At 42.2% G+C, this 18,703-nt stretch overlaps 1 protein-coding gene across 3 annotated transcripts in view; it reads left to right on the forward strand.

Moving 5' to 3' along the window:
• Positions 1-71: 71 nt before the first annotated feature.
• Positions 72-18,703, forward strand: part of LOC139385059 (elongation factor like GTPase 1) — a 103,873-nt gene continuing 85,241 nt past the window's right edge. Inside the window, exons 1-12 of one of the 3 annotated variants that reach the window (XM_071130103.1) lie at positions 72-93; positions 466-576; positions 709-776; positions 949-1,033; positions 1,158-1,291; positions 2,157-2,294; positions 2,548-2,786; positions 4,917-5,040; positions 6,660-6,739; positions 6,883-7,019; positions 7,134-7,256; positions 8,128-8,227. In XM_071130103.1, coding sequence (XP_070986204.1) covers positions 486-576; positions 709-776; positions 949-1,033; positions 1,158-1,291; positions 2,157-2,294; positions 2,548-2,786; positions 4,917-5,040; positions 6,660-6,739; positions 6,883-7,019; positions 7,134-7,256; positions 8,128-8,227 — 1,319 coding nt within the window. In that variant the 5' untranslated portion in view covers positions 72-93; positions 466-485. Of the gene's footprint in view, positions 98-465; positions 577-708; positions 777-948; positions 1,034-1,157; positions 1,292-2,156; positions 2,295-2,547; positions 2,787-4,916; positions 5,041-6,659; positions 6,740-6,882; positions 7,020-7,133; positions 7,257-8,127; positions 8,228-18,703 lie in introns of all 3 variants that reach the window. The other 2 variants (XM_071130106.1, XM_071130104.1) reach the window with 2 other exon arrangements.

An 18,703-nucleotide genomic window follows, 5' to 3' on the forward strand; every position in this document is an offset into this window, starting at 1 on the left:
CCAGCAACCGCTGAGCTTCCTAGTAACGACGTAACGTACTACGTCATTTAAACAGCGGCGTCAACATTTTACGTATTGTTCCGGGCAAACAACGTGAGTGAGTTGTGTCCACGTTTGTGTTTTATGTGACTTTTGTTCTCTCTCTTTTCTTATATGATATGATAATTTCTTTTAGGTTATGAATCATATATATAGTAATATACTACTTTGTATACAAAGCTAACATTGTTGTCCACGTTTCTTTTAGCTGAGTGCAGCATATTGTAAAATACTGTAAGTTGCAGCTACATATCAAGCACCTTTTGTATTGCTGTCATTCAGAATGGAGGTGTGTTGTCTTACTAACTTTGCTGTGTTGAGTGCACTGGCACTGATCAGTATTTATTGCAGTAGCTAGCTAGCTAGGTAATAGTGACATTACTAGATTATATCTCCTAATGTTTGTTTCCTCGCCTGATGTATTAGCTAGTCCAAAGCAGTCAAACATGGGACACACCAGTTTGGATAAGATCAAAGCACTACAGAAGAATCCAGCCAACGTCAGGAACCTGTGCATTCTGGCACACGTGGACCATGGTAGGTTCCATTGACTTGATTATTGAGAATGTTGCACGGGATAATACTGTACAGGGTCATGATGACAGTTGTTTGCATGCATGACCATTTGTAGTGACACTCCATTCATATCCACCACTATCTATTTGGCAGGCAAAACAACTCTGGCAGATAGCTTGGTGGCCAGCAATGGCATTATATCAAGTCGCTTAGCCGGAAAGGTTAGTATGACTTGATCTCAATCATCTGTAGTGGTATTATCCTTGTCATACTTCTGTAGCCAGACTTTGTTATTTGGCCCTTTTACTAATCTAGTTGTGTGTCCCTGATCTACACATTGATCTGTGATATGGTCATGTATACATCTGTGTTCTGATGTTGTTTCTGTATTAGCTGAGGTACCTGGACAGCCGGGAGGATGAGCAGATCCGAGGGATCACGATGAAGTCCAGCGCTATCTCACTGCACTATGCTTCTGGTAAGACAACACAGTAGGAACATGTTGACTTGGATACGTTGAGACCTGTTGTGAGGCGGACTACTTGTCTCCGTCTAATTGACCCTTGCGTGTGTGTGTTTGTGTGTGTGCCTGTGTGTCTCAGGGGAGAAGGACTACCTGATAAACTTGATTGACTCTCCGGGCCATGTGGACTTTTCGTCTGAGGTGTCCACCGCCGTCAGACTATGTGATGGGGCCATTGTCATCGTAGATGCTGTGGAGGGAGTTTGTCCACAGGTAAGGCAATTACAGGCAATGATTGTGTCCCAAATGGCACCCTAGGGCTCTGGTCAAAAGTAGTGCACTATTTAGTGAATAGAGTGGTATTTTGGACACTTACGTACTTAGGTTATAGCCTTGGGGCTCCCGAGTTTGTTCTTAACTGACTTGCCTAGTTAAATAAAGGTTAAATAAATAACTACCTGTTCTCCACTGGTTCTGCATTAGTGTTTCATTAAATAGTTTCATGGAAATGGGGCACTAAGCTCACCCATTGAGTTTTTACTTTTTGCAAATGTCCTTAAATTCTACACATTTCTCGATAGAGCTGAAATGTATTTTCTGCAGTTTTAAAGCTAATTTCCAGCAATTCTACTCATTTTACCTTAGAGCTGAGGGAAATGTGGCAGTTTTAAAGCTAATTTCCTGCAAGTCTATGCATTTTGCTGTGTTTTTCAAGACTAATTCATTGTTTTGGGAATTTTCTCCCTTACTGTCTAGCTTTTATTTCCATGATTGTTAGTTCTCAAAGATTATATATATTGAAGAAAGATCTCTACATACTTTATATCTGGCTTTAGATGGTTCAGTTTACACAAGGTGTTTTTTCATCCCGAAAATGAATAATAAAAAATGTAATATATTTAAAACATGTATACGCTGTTTGGACTTAGGCGACCCGAAAAGGCTTAGGTGGCCTGTGTAAGGATTTCAATTGCATAAAAATCCCTGTCATTGTTTTGGAATGTGATATGAATTATATTTGTCGCTCTACTTTCTCAACTTCGTGGCATTTTCATTTTGTCTTTGTTGACGTGAGACAACGTCATTTACTCAGAGTATCTGTGTGTGTGTGTGTGTGTGTCCGCCCATCCGTCCGTAGACCCAAGCAGTGCTGCGTCAGGCATGGCTGGAGAACATCAGGCCTGTGCTGGTGATCAACAAGATTGACCGGCTCATCATGGAGCTGAAGCTCACCTCTCAGGAAGCCTACACACACCTGCAGAAGATTCTAGAACAGGTGAGTCCCTGACCTCTAAAGACAAGTGTGATTAGTCAAAAAACACAAGACAGAAACAGTATACCTGCCATATAAGTAGCACACAATTAATTGCCCCTGAGGGTAAGTTGAATCGAACTGAACTGAATTGAATGTACTGTTTTCGGTTAAGGAATCAGTTATAACAGAGACATGTTCTGGAACGTTTATGATTCTTAATACAGAAGTGTATTAAAGAAGTGTATTAAACAGAAGTGTATTTCCCTCCTCACAGGTGAATGCAGTGACAGGCTCTCTGTTTACCTCCAAAGTGCTGGAGGACCGCGCGGTGAAAGAGGAGCGGGCGGAGGAAGATAAGGAGGAGGGGGACATCGAGCCTGCTGAATGTCCCGGGTCAGAGCAGGTGTATGACTGGAGCGCCGGGCTAGAGGATTCGGATGACTCCCAGCTCTACTTCTCTCCAGACCAGGGGAATGTGGTCTTCGCCAGTGCCATAGACGGATGGGGCTTCAGGTGGGTCCTGGGTTATATGCATTAGTGCACACCGTAGCAAAACGTTTTGCAACTGAAAACAAAAACCAGCATTTCTTATTGGACATGTTCAGGAGGTAGTCACTCCCCTTTTGGGCATGTTTGCTCCTGTTTGGTTCCTAGTGAATACGACGCTGGTCTTCTAAAGGTCTTGGGGGTCTGTAGCCTTTGGTCTGTTCAGAAGGGCATTATTTTGCAAAAAATATTGCAGTTACATAAGTGTTCAGACCCTTTACTCAGTACTTTGTTGAAGTACGTTTGGCAGCTGGGCCACTCAAGGACATTGAGACTTGTCCCAAAACCACTCCTGCGTTGTCATGGCTGTGTGATTAGGGTCGTTGTCCTGTTGGAAATTGAACCTTCGCCCCAGTCTGAGGTCCTGAGCACCCTGGAGCAGGTTTTCGTCAATGATCTCTCTGTACTTGGCTCCATTCATCTTTCCCTTAATCCTGACATCCCCACAGCATGATGCTGCCACCACCATGTTTCACCATAGGGATGGTGCCAGGTTTCCTCCAGACATGATGCTTGGCATTCAAGCCAAATAGTTCAATCTTGGTTACATCAGATCAGAGAATCTTGTTTTCTTATGGTCTGAGAGTCTTTAGGTAACTTTTGGCAAACTCCAAGCTGGCTGTCATGTGCCTCTTACTGTGGAGTGGCTTCCGTCTGGTCACTCTACCATAAAGGCCTGATTGGTGGAGTGCTGCAGAGATGGTTGTCCATCTGGAAGGTTCTCCCATCTCCATGAAATCTAGCTATGTCAGAGTGACCATTGGGTTCTTGGTCAATTCCCTGACCAAGGCCCTTCTCCCTCAATTACTCAGTTTGGCCTGCGGCCAGCTCTAAGAAGTGTCTTGGTGGTTCCAAACTTCTTCCATTTAAGAATGATGGAGACCACTGTGTTCTTGGGGACCTTCAATGCTTGGGGACCTTCCCCAGATCTGTGCCTCGACACAATCCTGTCTCAGAGCTCTACGGACAATTCCTTCGACCACATGGCTTGGTTTTTGCTCTGACATGCACTGTTAACTGTGAGACCTTATGTATGATGAGACATATGTATGCCATTCCAAATCATGTCCAATCAATTTAATTTACCACAGCTGGACTTTTGAGTCTCATAGTTAAGGGTCTGAATACTTATATAAATAAGGTATTTTGGTTGTAATTTTTTTTTTATACATTTGCACAAATTTCTAAAAACCTAGTCACTTTGACATTATGGGGTATTGTGTGTAGATTAATGAGAATTGTAATTTTTTAAATCAATTTTAGAATAAGGCTGTAACGTAACAAAATGTGGGGAAAAAACAATGTGTCTGAAAGCACAATGTGGAACCATCAATACATGTCTTGGGAGCTGGTCAGGTATTTGGTTATTGTTGAAATGTCCACTAGGTGGCGCTTTTGCCTTAGCTTTCAGAGAAGGAAAAGAGGGTATAATTCTGCATGACTGCAATTGATGTAGAATTCTAAATAACCAGCTGAGTAGGAAGAGGACTTTAGCTCTTGTTCACATAACAGTCAAAACATCTCAAACCCAATGTAATGATATTTCAGCCTAGCCAGCCTGCACATTCTTATGTCCCTCAAATCAGGTCAGTGCTCTGCTAGCAAGGTGTTTAATGTTCTCCCCCATGCTACAGAGCAGTCACATAGTAACTACTAAAGACAGACTAGACTATGCATTATAGTCATTAGTGTGTCTGTTTTATACAGGTGTGTACACAAGGACATAGATACCTTGTTTTGAGGGCAGCTGTGGCTCTAGGATCTCTGAAAATAACCAATGAAGTCACTGTTATTCAGTGGAAGCCAAGTGTTTTACAAGCGATGTTGACCGACACCCATTCAAGTGATGCATTGCTCATTTCTTGTCTATGAAGCTCTGTTTTGACAACTCAAAAACACATCACTGAGAATTACAAACAGGCATAGATTTCTAATGTTCAGTGCAGGCTATTGTCAGTAAAGGCCTCTGTACAACCACAATCTACAACAAAGAGGCTGAAGCATAATGGAGAGGAAATATCAATCAATCACTGTGGTGTTTAGCTTTTCTGTCGTTGGTATTTTCCAGCGTTAGCAGCTTTGTGTGTTTTCTTGTAGTATCCAGCAGTTTGCCCAGATCCACAGCCAGAGGATGGGCATCAGGGCTGAGGTGCTCCTGAAGACTCTCTGGGGAGACTTCTACCTCAACGCTAAAGCCAAGAAGATCATGAAGGGAGCTCACGTAAGACCAATGCTAACGTTCTACCACAGTAATGAATGCTAAGAGTTAGTCCCGAATAGCCCCTTATTCCCTTTATAGTGCACTACTTTTGACCAAGGCCCACAGTGCTCAACAGTAGTGCACTATATACGGAATTTGGGACCGTGGCTGTGTCCAAAATCTGCCTTCTACTTACTAAAACTTCATACTGTGTGCTAATCATACCACATACTATTAAGAACGTAATGTTTAGTAAAAACGTATGCAGTAAGCAACAAATGTCAACATACTAGGCTCATCGTACTGAGGCTTCATCTGATGCACAATTGGTTTGTTCCCTGCCATTTGTTTATTTTTGTCATCTTATCTGATTATCAGCTGTTGTCAAACACACGTGGGTCTGAAAAGAGCATTCTGTTCCTCAATACTGTGCAGCGAATTCTTCTTGATGAAATGAGTATGACATCCTGGCATTAAAATCATACTAAGTTTTCAACATTTCAGAGTACTATTTAAAACACAAGTATGGGTATTTGGACAGGCCCACGGACTAAGTGTTGCAGCTGTATGGTGCTAATGGGTTCCACGTTATACTACTAAAGCCACTCTGTTGCAGACTCCCACTCAGAACCACACTAGCTTCTGACCCTTCTGGCTGCATTAGCCGTTAGCCTTCAGCGCTAGCTAGTAGACAGTACGGAGAGGGCAGCACAATATCCCTAAGTTATAGTGCTGTTTGTTACGTGTTGGCCCTTGAATTGTCCTTATGTTCATTATTAACATCCAGTAGGGACCTTTATTTTGAGCATTTGTAATTTGTTGTGTTCATTTGGTCGTACAGTGGGACTCTGGGAGAGACTAGCATAATGAACATGCATTACACACAGACCGTCACATTCTCAGACTGTTCAAATATCTAATCAGTCATTAGACGGATCAATATAATGTTTCCTCCACTATAGAACAGAGTAGACTCATCCACACACAGTCCAACCTTCAGTCTGTCCCATTGATTTTCAGTCCATAGAAAGTGGATGATAGAGCTTTTAGTGCAGCCAGTAGCCAGCCCTCTCAGAGAGATGAAGGCACCATATTCCCTCTATAGTCCACTACCTTTGTCCAGGGCCCATAGGGAATAGAATGCTTGCTTTGAGTGCTACGGAGGTTTGACTTCGTATGATATATTTCAGCTCTTGTTCTACATTCGGTGACACAGGGTCATATTTGGATTGGAGCACTTTTAGAAAGCGAGTCGTTTTACAGTACTGGAGCTGAGAGACTGGACGGGTTGACCTATGCGCTGGTGTGTGTGTGCGTACATGACTGTGTGCGCCTATGCACTTTGGTGTGTGTGTGCGTGCGTCCACTCAGTGCACTTGGTGAGAAACACAGCACTGTGTGTGCCTCTTCAGAGCTTTCATAATCCCACACAGCAGCCTATTTGTTGGAACAGCCAGCTATTAACGCCAGTACACCATGTCTGTAGTGCACTATATACAGGGTAGGGTGCTATTTGTGGTGCATCCATAGTGAAGAAAATAGTGCATCAATCCAATCAATGATTCTCCATCTAGATAAGAACTAGCAATGGTTTGACTGTTTCTGAAAGATCCATTTTCTCACTGTAATTCTCTCTACAGGCCAAAGGAAAGAAGCCTCTGTTTGTTCAGCTCGTCCTGGACAACATATGGAGTTTATATGACGCTGTTGTTACCAGACGGTAAGGGATCTCTGAAGATGTGATCTCTATCTCAATGCTGTTATGGTTCCTTGCAGCACCTTTGTTAAATGTTGAAGTGTGTATGAAGATGGAGTGCTTTTGAGATGTGAATGATGATGTATGTGTGCTCTCTCTCCTCTCAGAGACAAGGAGAAGATAGAGAAGATGATGATGTCACTAGGTGTTAAGGTGATGACCAGAGACTCGCGTCACTCCGACCCCAAAGTCCTCCTCTCTGCCATCTGCAGCCAGTGGCTCCCCGTCTCACAGGCTGTGCTGTGTATCCTACCTGTGTGTGTGTGTGTGTGTGTGTGTGTGTGTGTGTGTGTGTGTGTGTGTGTGTGTGTGTGTGTGTGTGTGTGTGTGTGTGCGCTTCCTTAACCCTGTGCCCCAGTCATGGTGTGTGACAAGCTGCCCAGTCCGTTGGACATGACCTCTGAGAGAATAGAGAGACTGATGAGTGTGGGAGCACGCAGGTTCCACTCACTACCCCTGCAGACCCAGGAACTGAAGACCGGTGAGACACACACACACACTGCAGTTGCAGAAAAGTTGTCTTGGTCTGCTGTATGTGGGTGGTTCAGTGTGTGGGGGAAGATGATGTGTGTGAGCTCTTCCACAGCCCACCTGGCATATTCTGCTTTTACGAAGGCATTTCTGTATCCTGTGAAGGTGTTAGTTTAGCAGACCTGCTAGTCATTTCCTCCCTCCACCCAGCCCCAGTTCAAGGCTTTCTTCTTTCCCAGACCGCCTGGCTATGGAGAGAGTTGTCAGGGCTGGTCTCTTTCCAGCTCTCACCTCATGTTAACGAGATCAGTGTTGCTTTTAATGCACAAAACAGATTAAATGTTTTTAACAAAATATGAAAAATGGATACATTCAGGTAGTACAGATCACCGTACCTCCAGATTTGACTACCTTGTTTAATGGATAATAAATGATATTCATATATCAATAAATTGCCAGAGAAGCTGTTTGGTGTCTTCACTTGGGAACAAACAGAAGCTAAATGGGCCAAAATGGGCAGGGTTCTACCTAAATTAGTCCAATAAGAAACACGTTTTTTTGTTACGGTGTGCACTACTGAACATGTCCTAGGTGCTTTTAGAGCTTGGGCTAAAACGAGAGGCAATGTTTGAACATGTTCATGACAACCTCTATAGTATCTGGGTGGGTAAGGAGTAATACAGTACTCTGTTGAGAACAGAGACTTTCCTCCATTTAAAAGGCACATTTAAGCAAGAATGGAATATTATTTACTTTGAGTCAAGCTGTTAAATCCTATATTTTACACAGAGTTTATGCTGTGGTTTCTGTATACTGTGGTACTTGGTTCTCTTATTTAATTCTAACTATATGCTCAGTAACCTTGTCCTGTGTGTTCCCAGCCTTCATACAGTGTTCCAGTGATGACACAGCCCCTGTCATTGTGTTTGTGTCCAAGATGTTTATGGTGGACGCCAAGGCCCTGCCTCAGAACAAACAGAGGTAAGTGTGTGTTTGGTGTGTTTGGTCCTGGACATCATGCAGAGGTACAGAAAGTGAGTGTGACTGTAGGAACGACACTAGATGGCACTCTTGTCTATGGGTTTCATTGTGTGTGTGTGTGTGTGTGTGTGTGTGTGTGTGTGTGTGTGTGTGTGTGTGTGTGTGTGTGTGTGTGTGTGTGTGTGTGTGTGTGTGTGTGTGTGTGTGTGTGTGTGTGTGTGTGTGTGTGTGTGTGTATGTGTGTGTATTACACACTATTGGTCAAAAGTTTGTACACACCTACTCATTGAAGTGTTTTTTTCTTTATTTTGACTATTTTCTACATTGTAGAATAATAGTGAAGACATCAAAACTATGAAATAACACATGGAATCATGTAGTAACCAGAAAAGTGTTAACCTCTCTAGGGTACGTAAGACGGTAGCCTCCCACCTCTTCAACAGCCAGTGAAACTGCAGGGTGCCAAATTCAAAACAATAGAAATCCCATAATTAAAATTCCTCAAACATACATGTATTTTACACCATTTTAAATATACACTTGTTGTAAATCCAGCCACAGTGTCCGATTTCAAAAATGCTTTACGACGAACGCAAACCAAACGATTATGTTAGGTGAGTGCCTATTCACAGAATAACATAGCCATTTTTCCAGCCAAAGAGAGGATTCACAAAAAGCAGAAATATAGATAAAATTAATCTCTAACCTTTGATGATCTTCATCAGATGACACTCATAGGACTTCATGTTACACAATACATGTATGTTTTGTTCGGTAAAGTTCATATTTATATCCAAAAATCTGAGTTTACATTGGTGCCTTACGTTCAGAAGTTCCAAAACATCCTTTGATTTTGCAGAGAGCCACATCAATTTACAGGAATACTCATAATAAACATTGCTAAAAGATACAACTGTTATGCATGGAATTGTAGATGCACTTCTCCTTGATGCAACTGCTGTGTCAGATTTTAAAAAAAGCTTTACGGAAAAAGCAAACCATGCAATATTCTGTGTCGGCGCTCAGAGCCCAATCAAGACACAATATTATGCAGTCAACAAAAGTCATAAATAGCATTAAATCTTCACTTACCTTTTGCTGATTTTCATCAGAATGCACTCCCAGGACTCCCACTTCCACAAGAAATGATTGTTTTGTTCGGTAATGTCCATCATTTATGTCCAAATAGTTACTTTTGTTAGCGCGTTTGGTAAACAAATCCAAAGTTACAAAGCGCGTTCACAAAAAGCAGACGAAATGTCAAAAAGTTCCGTAACAGTCAGTAGAAACATGTCAAACGATGTATTGAATCAATCTTTAGGATGTTTTTAACATAAATCTTCAATAATGTTCCAACCGGAGAATTCCATTGTCTTCAGAAGTGCGATGAAACAGAGCTCCCTCTCATGTGAACGCGCATGGTCAGAGCATGATCAGCTCATGGCAGACCTTACTCATTCACTTCTCCTTCAGCCCCACTTCACAGTAGAAGCATCAGACAAGGTTCTAAAGACTGTTGACATCTAGTGGAAGCCTTAGGAATAGCAACATTACCAATATCCCACTGTATCTTCAATAGGGGCCGAGTTGAAAATCGACCAACCTCAGATTTCCCACTTACTGGTTGGATTTTTGTCTCAGGTTTTTGCCTGCCATATGAGTTCTGTTATACTCACAGACATCATTCAAACAGTTTTAGAAACTTCAGAGTGTTTTCTATCAAAATCTAATGATATGCATATTCTAGCTTTTATGGCTTTGTAGCAGGCCGTTTACTCTGGGCATGCTTTTCATCCGGACGTGAAAATACTGCCCCCTACCCCAAAGAAGTTAAGAAAATCTAAATATTTGAGATTCTTCAAATAGCCACTCTTTGCCTTGATGAAAGCTTTGCACACTCTTGGCATTCTCTCAACCAGCTTCATTAGGTAGTCCCCTGGAATGCATTTTAATTAACAGGTGTGCCTTCTTAAATGTTAATTTGTGTAATTTCTTTCCTTATTAATTCGTTTGAGCCAATCAGTTGTGTTGTGCCAAGGTAGGGGGTTATACAGAAGATATCCCTATTTGGTAAAAGACCAATTCCATATTATGGCAAAAACCGCTCAAATAAGCAAAGAGAAACGACAGTCCATCATTTCTTTAAGACATGAAGGTCAGTCAATGTGGAACATTTCAAGAACTTTGAAAGTGCAGTCGCAAAAACCATCAAGCGCTGTGATGAAACAGGCTCTCATGAGGACCGCCACAGGAATGGAAGAACCAGAGTTACCCCTGCTGCAGAGGATGTTCATTAGAGTTACCAGCCTCAGAATTTGCAGCCCAAATAAATGCTTCACAGAGTTCAAGTAACAGACACATCTCAACATCAACTGTTCAGAGGAGACTGTGTGAATCAGGCCTTCATGGTCGAATTGCTGCAAAGAAACCACTACTAAAGGATACCAATAATAAGAAGAGACTTGCTTGGTCCAAGAAACACGAGCAATGGACATTAGACCGCTGGAATGTGTCTTTTGGTCTGGAGTCCAAATTGGAGATTTTTGATTCCAACCTCTGTGTCTTTGTGAGACGCGGTGTCGGTGAACAGATGATCTCCGCATGTGTATTTCCCGCCGTGAAGCATGGAGGAGGGGGTATCATGGTGTGGGGGTGCTTTGCTGGCGACACTGTGATTTATTTAGAACACTTAACCTGCATTGCTTCCACAGCATTCTGCAGCGATTCACCATCCCTTCTGGTTTGCGCTTAGTGGGACTATCATTTGTTTTTCAACAGGACAATGACCCAACACACCTCCAGACTGTGTAAGGGCTATTTTATCACGGAGGAGAGTGATGACCTGCTGCATCAGATGACCTGGCCTCCACAATTCCCCGACCGACAGAGTGAAGAAAAAGCAGCCAACAAGTGCTCAGCATATGTGGGAACTCCTTCAAGACTGTTGGAAAAACATTCCAGGTGAAGCTGACTGAGAGAATGCCAAAGCTGTCATCAAGGCAAAGAGTATCTATTTGATGAATCTCAAATATAAAATATATTTTTGATTTTATTTATCACTTTTTTTGGTTACTACATGATTCCATATGTGTTATTTCATTAGTTTTGATGTCTTCATTATTATTATACAATGTAGGAAATAGTAAAAATAAAGAGAACCCTTGAATGACACATACACAGAGTGCATTTGGAAAGTATTCAAACCTCCTTCACTTTTTCCACATTTTGTTACGTCACAGCTATTCTACTGATATCATTAAAATACCACAAAGGGATGCTGCACTACAGTAGAGCCACCCCAGCACCACATTTGCTCCTCAGAAGCAGATTTTCGCAGCTCCCCAGTGTTATATTAATGGCCGTGGCCTGTGAAGCACGTGTTGAGGAAAATGTATTGGCAGGGTGAGTTATAAGCTTGCCTGGCTTAATAAACTAATAGAAAGTCCCAAAACTGCAAATCCATGTGGCACTCCAGGCAGACTGAAACAAACACTCCAAGTATTGGGAGGGATGTTTGAAGTATTTGAACCCAGGACCGGTTGTAGATATGGATAGTTGTAGGAATGACATATTATGCCACTTTTTTGGAAACAATTGTCTGACTTGTGATAACATTGTAGTACTATGGCGGCTTCTAACACATCATTTTGAAGGTTCCACTTAAGATGATAGTGTTACGTGGTCGTTTCACCTTACTTTGCTGAATGCACTTATTGTGTGCGTTTCCATAATAGCGTCTGCCAGGCTTAATGACCAGGATGCAAAGTGCTCCTGTATTGTGCGGCTCCAGGAAGAGAGTGTGGCTACATCCCAAATGGCACCGTATTCCCTTCATAGTGCTCTACTTTGACCAGAGCGCTATGGGCCCTGGTTAAAAGTAGTGCGCTGAATAGGGTGCCATTTGGGATGTAGAATTAGTGTAGTCTTCTCCAGAAGCTATTATAGTGTGTCCTCTACTGAAAGCTATTACAGCGTCCCCCTCAACAATACAGTTGGATAATAGTCATGTTATAATGGGATGGTGACTGTACAAATGGCTTTGGCGGGATACCAAATGGCACCCTATTCCCTACATAGGGCCCTACTTTTGACCAGGGCTCACTCACATAAAATATCCTTGTGACATGTATATTTTTTTTTTTATCTGCCGTTAGTGCATAGCCTAAGTTTTAGGGCGTAACTGTACGCTGGCCAAATATACGCCAGTTAACAAATGCTTTTGGGAAAAAGTTAACGTCGATCCACTGAGGCAAAAAGTACCATAAAAGAACATTAGCCTAAAGTTTGGGAAAGATTTGGGGAAGTGGTAAAGGAGGATGATGGCAGTGCCGGTAGTGCTGAGCGACTAACTGACCATTCGTTTTTTTACATCTGTTATTACGCCTAAACAACTAATTGACCGACATCGGTTCAATTACTTGAATTTTATTTAGTTTAGTTTTTTTTGCCCAACTCAACGTTTCTCTAGAGAGAAATCAAATAATTCAGGAGAGAAATCAAGTCAATAACTATGTGGGACGCTGGGCTGAAGGAAGTTGTAGTTTTCATTAAGCAAATATTCAACCTAGTTCAGTGCAGAAATGTGGTAATTAACTACAATGACCATAATCAATTTATTTTTTATTTTTATGGCTCCGACAGAGACTGATCAGAGTGGAAGAGGTGACGCGAGAGGTTTCACTCTTGCCAAAATCTGTCCAAAATAAGCCCAATTTGTTTCTACGGGCTTATTATGGACTGAAGCTTTTCTCCTGCCTTCCCGCCTTTGTTAGGGTGGAGACATGAGCATCTCAACATTATATACAGCTCTCTGGACCGATACCCTTTCACGCCTGCTTTGTTAGGGTGGAGACATGAGCATCTCAACATTATATATACAGCTCTCTGGACCGATACCCTTTCACGCCTGCTTTGTTAGGGTGGAGACATGAGCATCTCAACATTATATATACAGATCTCTGGACCGATACACTTTCACGCCTGCTTTGTTAGGGTGGAGACATGAGCATCTCAACATTATATACAGATCTCTGGACCGATACACTTTCACGCCTGCTTTGTTAGGGTGGAGACATGAGCATCTCAACATTATATACAGATCTCTGGACCGATACACTTTCACGCCTGCTTTGTTAGGGTGGAGACATGAGCATCTCAACATTATATACAGATCTCTGGACCGATACACTTTCACGCCTGCTTCGTTAGGTTAGATAATAACTTATCTACTTTGAAGAGCTAGTGAAATGATTTTTTTTGACAGCTCTGCAGCATATTTAAGCAGGCTAGCTAAATAGGATGTCTAAAGAGAGTACAGTATAGGGAGAACAGAGAGAACGTCTGGCTGGATGACTGCTATTGCCTGAGCAGAGATGAGATCATGACTTAAAGGAATTAAAAATAATACAATAAAATACAAATTAAGTAGTATACACAACTGAAATATTTGATTTCCTAGTAATTGTCCATTTTTCTATTGATATCTACCCAGTGGTTCCCAACCTTTTTTCAGTTTCTGTACCACTAACTGAATTTTGCTCTGCCAGGAGTACCCCTGAAATAACCCCTCATGTGCATTTTACCTGGTGACCTATGGTCTCATGAGTCTTCTCAAGTACCCCTTGTTGATAGGCCATGTACCCCGAGGGATCCTACAGTAGTATCAATGGTTGTGAACCACTGGTCTAACCAATGAGGACCTGACACATGTCATTGGGATATTTTCTATGTTTTGGCAATTGAATGGTCACTATTTTTGGTTTTGGAATTTCTGTTACAAAATCATTGTAATGTCATTATTTCACAATGCTAAAATATCAAAACCTAAATAATATTTTTTTTATAATATAACCGAAACCCAACCATCCTAAAAAAAAAAAAAAAGCACTACTGTTCAGATATATGGGTTAAATGGGATAGTCGCCTGAAATCTGGACACTGACTAGGTCTGTAGCCTAATTATGTACTCCTACCGAAATGAAGTATTTCTTGCAGTAAAATGATTTTTCCAAATGTACATTTTGACTCGGGAACAGGAGTGGAGAAATTTGATTTATTTATTTATGCATTCTTGAGAGAATGAATGTGCGGTTAGGGACCGTATGTAAAGGTGCTATCTTTATCAGCATCATAAAAGCAGATAGTATTTCAACCACATAAAATATGCATCTAAGCTGAACTGAAATCCTATCATAAACATGTTGGGTAGTTTTCACAGCTTTTAATTCCCTTAAAACCGGTCAAACTGACGTCATTTGGAGATTTTGCACTGAAAATCTCCCCGGTCCCTAAATGTCTTTGCTGCCCGAGAGAAAGAACTTTACTGACGTCAACTAGATTGAGGCATTCATTCTACTGAATCATTACATTCGTTTGGTGAGCAAGGGTTTATTTAGTTTAATTAACTGGGTCGTTCGAGCCCTGAGTGCTGATTGGCTAACAGCCCTGGTATATCAGAACGTATGACAAAACATGCATTTTTACTGCCCTAATTACGTTGGTAACCACTTTATAATAGCAATAAGGCACCTTGGGGGTTTGTGGTATATGCCTAAGGTATATGGCTAGTATACCACAGCTAAGCACTGTTTCCAGGCACTCCAGAATGCTTGTGCTTAAGAACAGCCCTTAGCCGTGGTATATCGGCCATATACCACACCCCCCCATACCTGGTATGATCCTGTCGGTATTATTCCCTGTTCTCTATCTAACCTGGTTTGAGCCTGTCGGTATTACTCCCTGTTCTCCATCTGACCTGGTATGATCCTGTCGGTATTACTCCATGTTCTCTATCTGACCTGGTATGATCCTGTCGGTATTACTCCCTGTTCTCTATCTGACCTGGTATGATCCTGTCGGTATTACTCCCTGTTCTCCATCTGACCTGGTATGATCCTGTCGGTATTACTCCCTGTTCTCTATCTGACCTGGTATGATCCTGTCGGTATTACTCCCTGTTCTCTATCTGACCTGGTATGATCCTCAGTGTCTGTATGCCTTAGGTCTGTGGAGTAGAAAGAAACCCCCTTGGCAGGCAGACCTCATCTATCCTCTCAATTCAATTCAAGGTGCTTTATTGCCATAGGAAACATGTTAACATTGCCAAAGCAAGTGAAGTAGATATTATACAAAAGTGTAATAAACAATAAAATGAACAGTAAACATTACACTCACAGAAGTTCCAAAAGCATAAAGACATTACAACGGTCATATTATGTATATATACAGTGTTGTAACAATGTGCAAATGGTTAAAGTACAAAAGGGAAAATAAATAAACATAAATAAGTGTTGTATTTACAATGGTGTTTGTGCTTCACTGGTTGCCATTTTCAAATTCTTCGTGGATCTGTGTAATCTGAGGGAAATATGTGCCTCTAATCTGGTCATACATTTTAAATCAAATCAAATTTTATTTGTCACATGCACATGGTTAGCAGATGTTAATGTGAGTGTAGTAAAATGCTTGTGCTTCTAGTTCTGACAATGCAGTGATAACCAACGAGTAATCTAACCTAACAATTCCACAACTACCTTATACACACAAGTGTAAAGGGATGAAGAATATGTACATAAAAAATATATGAATGAGTGATGGTACAAAACGGCATAGGCAAGATGCAGTAGATGGTATCGAGTACAGTATATACATATGAGATGAGTAATGTAGGGTATGTAAACATTATATTAAGTGGCATTGTTTAAAGTGGCTAGTGATACATTTTTTACATCAATTCTGTTATTAAAGTGGCTGGAGTTGAGTCAGTATGTTGACAGCAGCCACCCAATGTTAGTGATGGCTGTTTAACAGTCTGATTGATGGCCTTGAGATAGAAGCTGTTTTTTAGTCTCTCGATCCCAGCTTTGATGCACTTGCACTGACCTCGCCTTCTGGATGATAGTGGGGTGAACAGGCAGTAGCTCGGGTGGTTGTTGTCCTTGATGATCTTTATGGCCTTCCTGTGACATCGGGTGGTGTAGGTGTCCTGGAGGGCAGGTAGTTTGCCCCCGGTGATGCGTTGTGCAGACCTCACTACCCTCTGGAGAGCCTTACGGTTGTGGGCGGTGATACAGACCGATAGGATGCTCTCGAATGTGCATCTGTAAAAGTTTGTCAGGGTTTTGGGTGCCAAGCCAAATTTCTTCAGTCTCCTGAGGTTGAACAGGCGCTACTTTCCGGTCACCTTGCCCTGATTAAAAGCAGTGATTTGCGCTTTCAGTTTTGCTCGAATGCTGCCATCAATCCAGTTTCTGGTTTGGGAATTTTGTAATAGTTGCTGTGGGTACAACATCGCCGATGCACTTGCTAATAAACTCGCTCACCGAATCAGCATATTCTTCAATGTTGTTGTTTGACGCAATGCGGAACATATCCCAGTCCACGTGATCGAAGCAATCTTGAAGCCTGGAATCAGATTGGTCGGACCAGCGTTGAACAGACCTGAGCGCGGGAGCTTCCTGTTTTAGTCTGTCTATGGGCAGGGAGCAACAAAATGGAGTTGTGCTCAGCTTTTCCGAAAGGAGGGCGGGTGAGGGCCTTATATGCGTCGCGGAAGTTAGAATAACAATGATCCAGGGTTTTACCAGCCCTGGTAGCACAATCGATATGCTGATAGAATTTAGGGAGTCTTGTTTTCAGATTAGCCTTGTTAAAATCCCCAGCTACAATGAATGTAGCCTCAGGATATGTGGTTTCCAGTTTACATAGAGTCAAATGAAGATCGTTCAGGTCCATCGATGTGTCTGTTTGGGGGGGAATATATGTGGCTGTGATTATAATCGAAGAGAATTCTCTTGGTAGATAATGCGGTCAACATTTGATTGTGAGGAATTCTAAATCAGGTGAACAGAAGGACTTGACCAGGAGGTTAGGAAGTGCAGCTCAGTTTCCACCTCATTTTTTGGGCAGTGTGCACATAGCCTGTCTTCTCTTGAGAGCCAGGTGTGCCTACGACGGCCTTTCTCAATAGCAGGGCTATGCTCACTGAGTCTGTACATAGCATTCCTTAAGTTTGGGACAGTCACAGTGGTCAGGTATTCTGCCACTGTGTACTCTCTGTTTAGGGCCGAATAGCATTCTAGTTTGCTTGGTTTTTTTGTTAATTCTTTCCAATATGTCAAGTAATTATTTGTTTATTTCTCATGATTTGGTTGGGTCAAATTGTGTTGCTGATTTGGGGCTCTGTGGGGTGTGTTTGTGAACATAGGACCAGCTTGCTTAGGGGACTCTTCTCCAGGTTCATCTCCCTGTAGGTTATGGAATGTTTGGGACTTACTTCCTTTTAGGTGGTTGTAGAATGTAATGTCTCTTTTCTAGATGTTGATAATTAGCGGGTATCGGCCTTCTTCTGCTCTGCATGTATTATTTGGTGTTTTACATTGTACACAGAGGATATTTTTGCTCTCCCTATTCACTTAACCCCCACAGGTTGCTCTCTTTGTCACTCACTTCCTCCTCTCCTCTGTCACGGTATCAACCTGTAATGGCTGATTCTACCATTACACTGAGAGAAAGGGGGGAGAGAGAGAGACCTAACTAGCCTGTATTAGTTCAGCGAGAGATAGAAAGGAGGGAGAGAGAGAGACCTAACTAGCCTGTATTAGTTCAGTGAGAGATAGAAAGGAGGGAGAGAGAGAGACCTAACTAGCCTGTATTAGTTCAGTGAGAGATAGAAAGGAGGGAGAGAGAGACCTAACTAGCCTGTATTAGTTCAGTGAGAGATAGAAAGGAGGGAGAGAGAGACCTAACTAGCCTGTATTAGTTCAGTGAGAGATAGAAAGGAGGGAGAGAGAGACCTAACTAGCCTGTATTAGTTCAGTGAGAGATAGAAAGGAGGGAGAGAGAGAGACCTAACTAGCCTGTATTAGTTCAGTGAGAGATAGAAAGGAGGGAGAGAGAGACCTAACTAGCCTGTATTAGTTCAGTGAGAGATAGAAAGGAGGGAGAGAGAGAGACCTAACTAGCCTGTATTAGTTCAGTGAGAGATATAAAGGAGGGAGAGAGAGACCTAACTAGCCTGTATTAGTTCAGTGAGAGATAGAAAGGAGGGAGAGAGAGACCTAACTAGCCTGTATTAGTTCAGTGAGAGATAGAAAGGAGGGAGAGAGAGACCTAACTAGCCTGTATTAGTTCAGCGAGAGATAGAAAGGAGGGAGAGAGAGAGACCTAACTAGCCTGTATTAGTTCAGTGAGAGATAGAAAGGGGGAGAGTGAAGGATGTTAGTGAAGAGGAAGCATGCCATGTCACACACAGTATGCTACAGTAGAAAAGGCCTGGCCACCATCAGCCTAATGATCCAGCCAGGACCCCTTCCTTCCCCTGATGGCTGCCACCTGCTGCAGTAGCACACACACGCTGCTGGCAGATCCCAGGCCACCCATGGACTAGTTGGGGACAATTACTGTACATACCACAGATTTTCTCTCATCAGATCCATACCTTGTCAGCCCAGACATGTCATTGGCCACTCATGGACT

This window comes from Oncorhynchus clarkii, chromosome 26, assembly GCF_045791955.1.
Source record: "Oncorhynchus clarkii lewisi isolate Uvic-CL-2024 chromosome 26, UVic_Ocla_1.0, whole genome shotgun sequence".
NCBI classification, from domain to species: domain Eukaryota; kingdom Metazoa; phylum Chordata; class Actinopteri; order Salmoniformes; family Salmonidae; genus Oncorhynchus; species Oncorhynchus clarkii.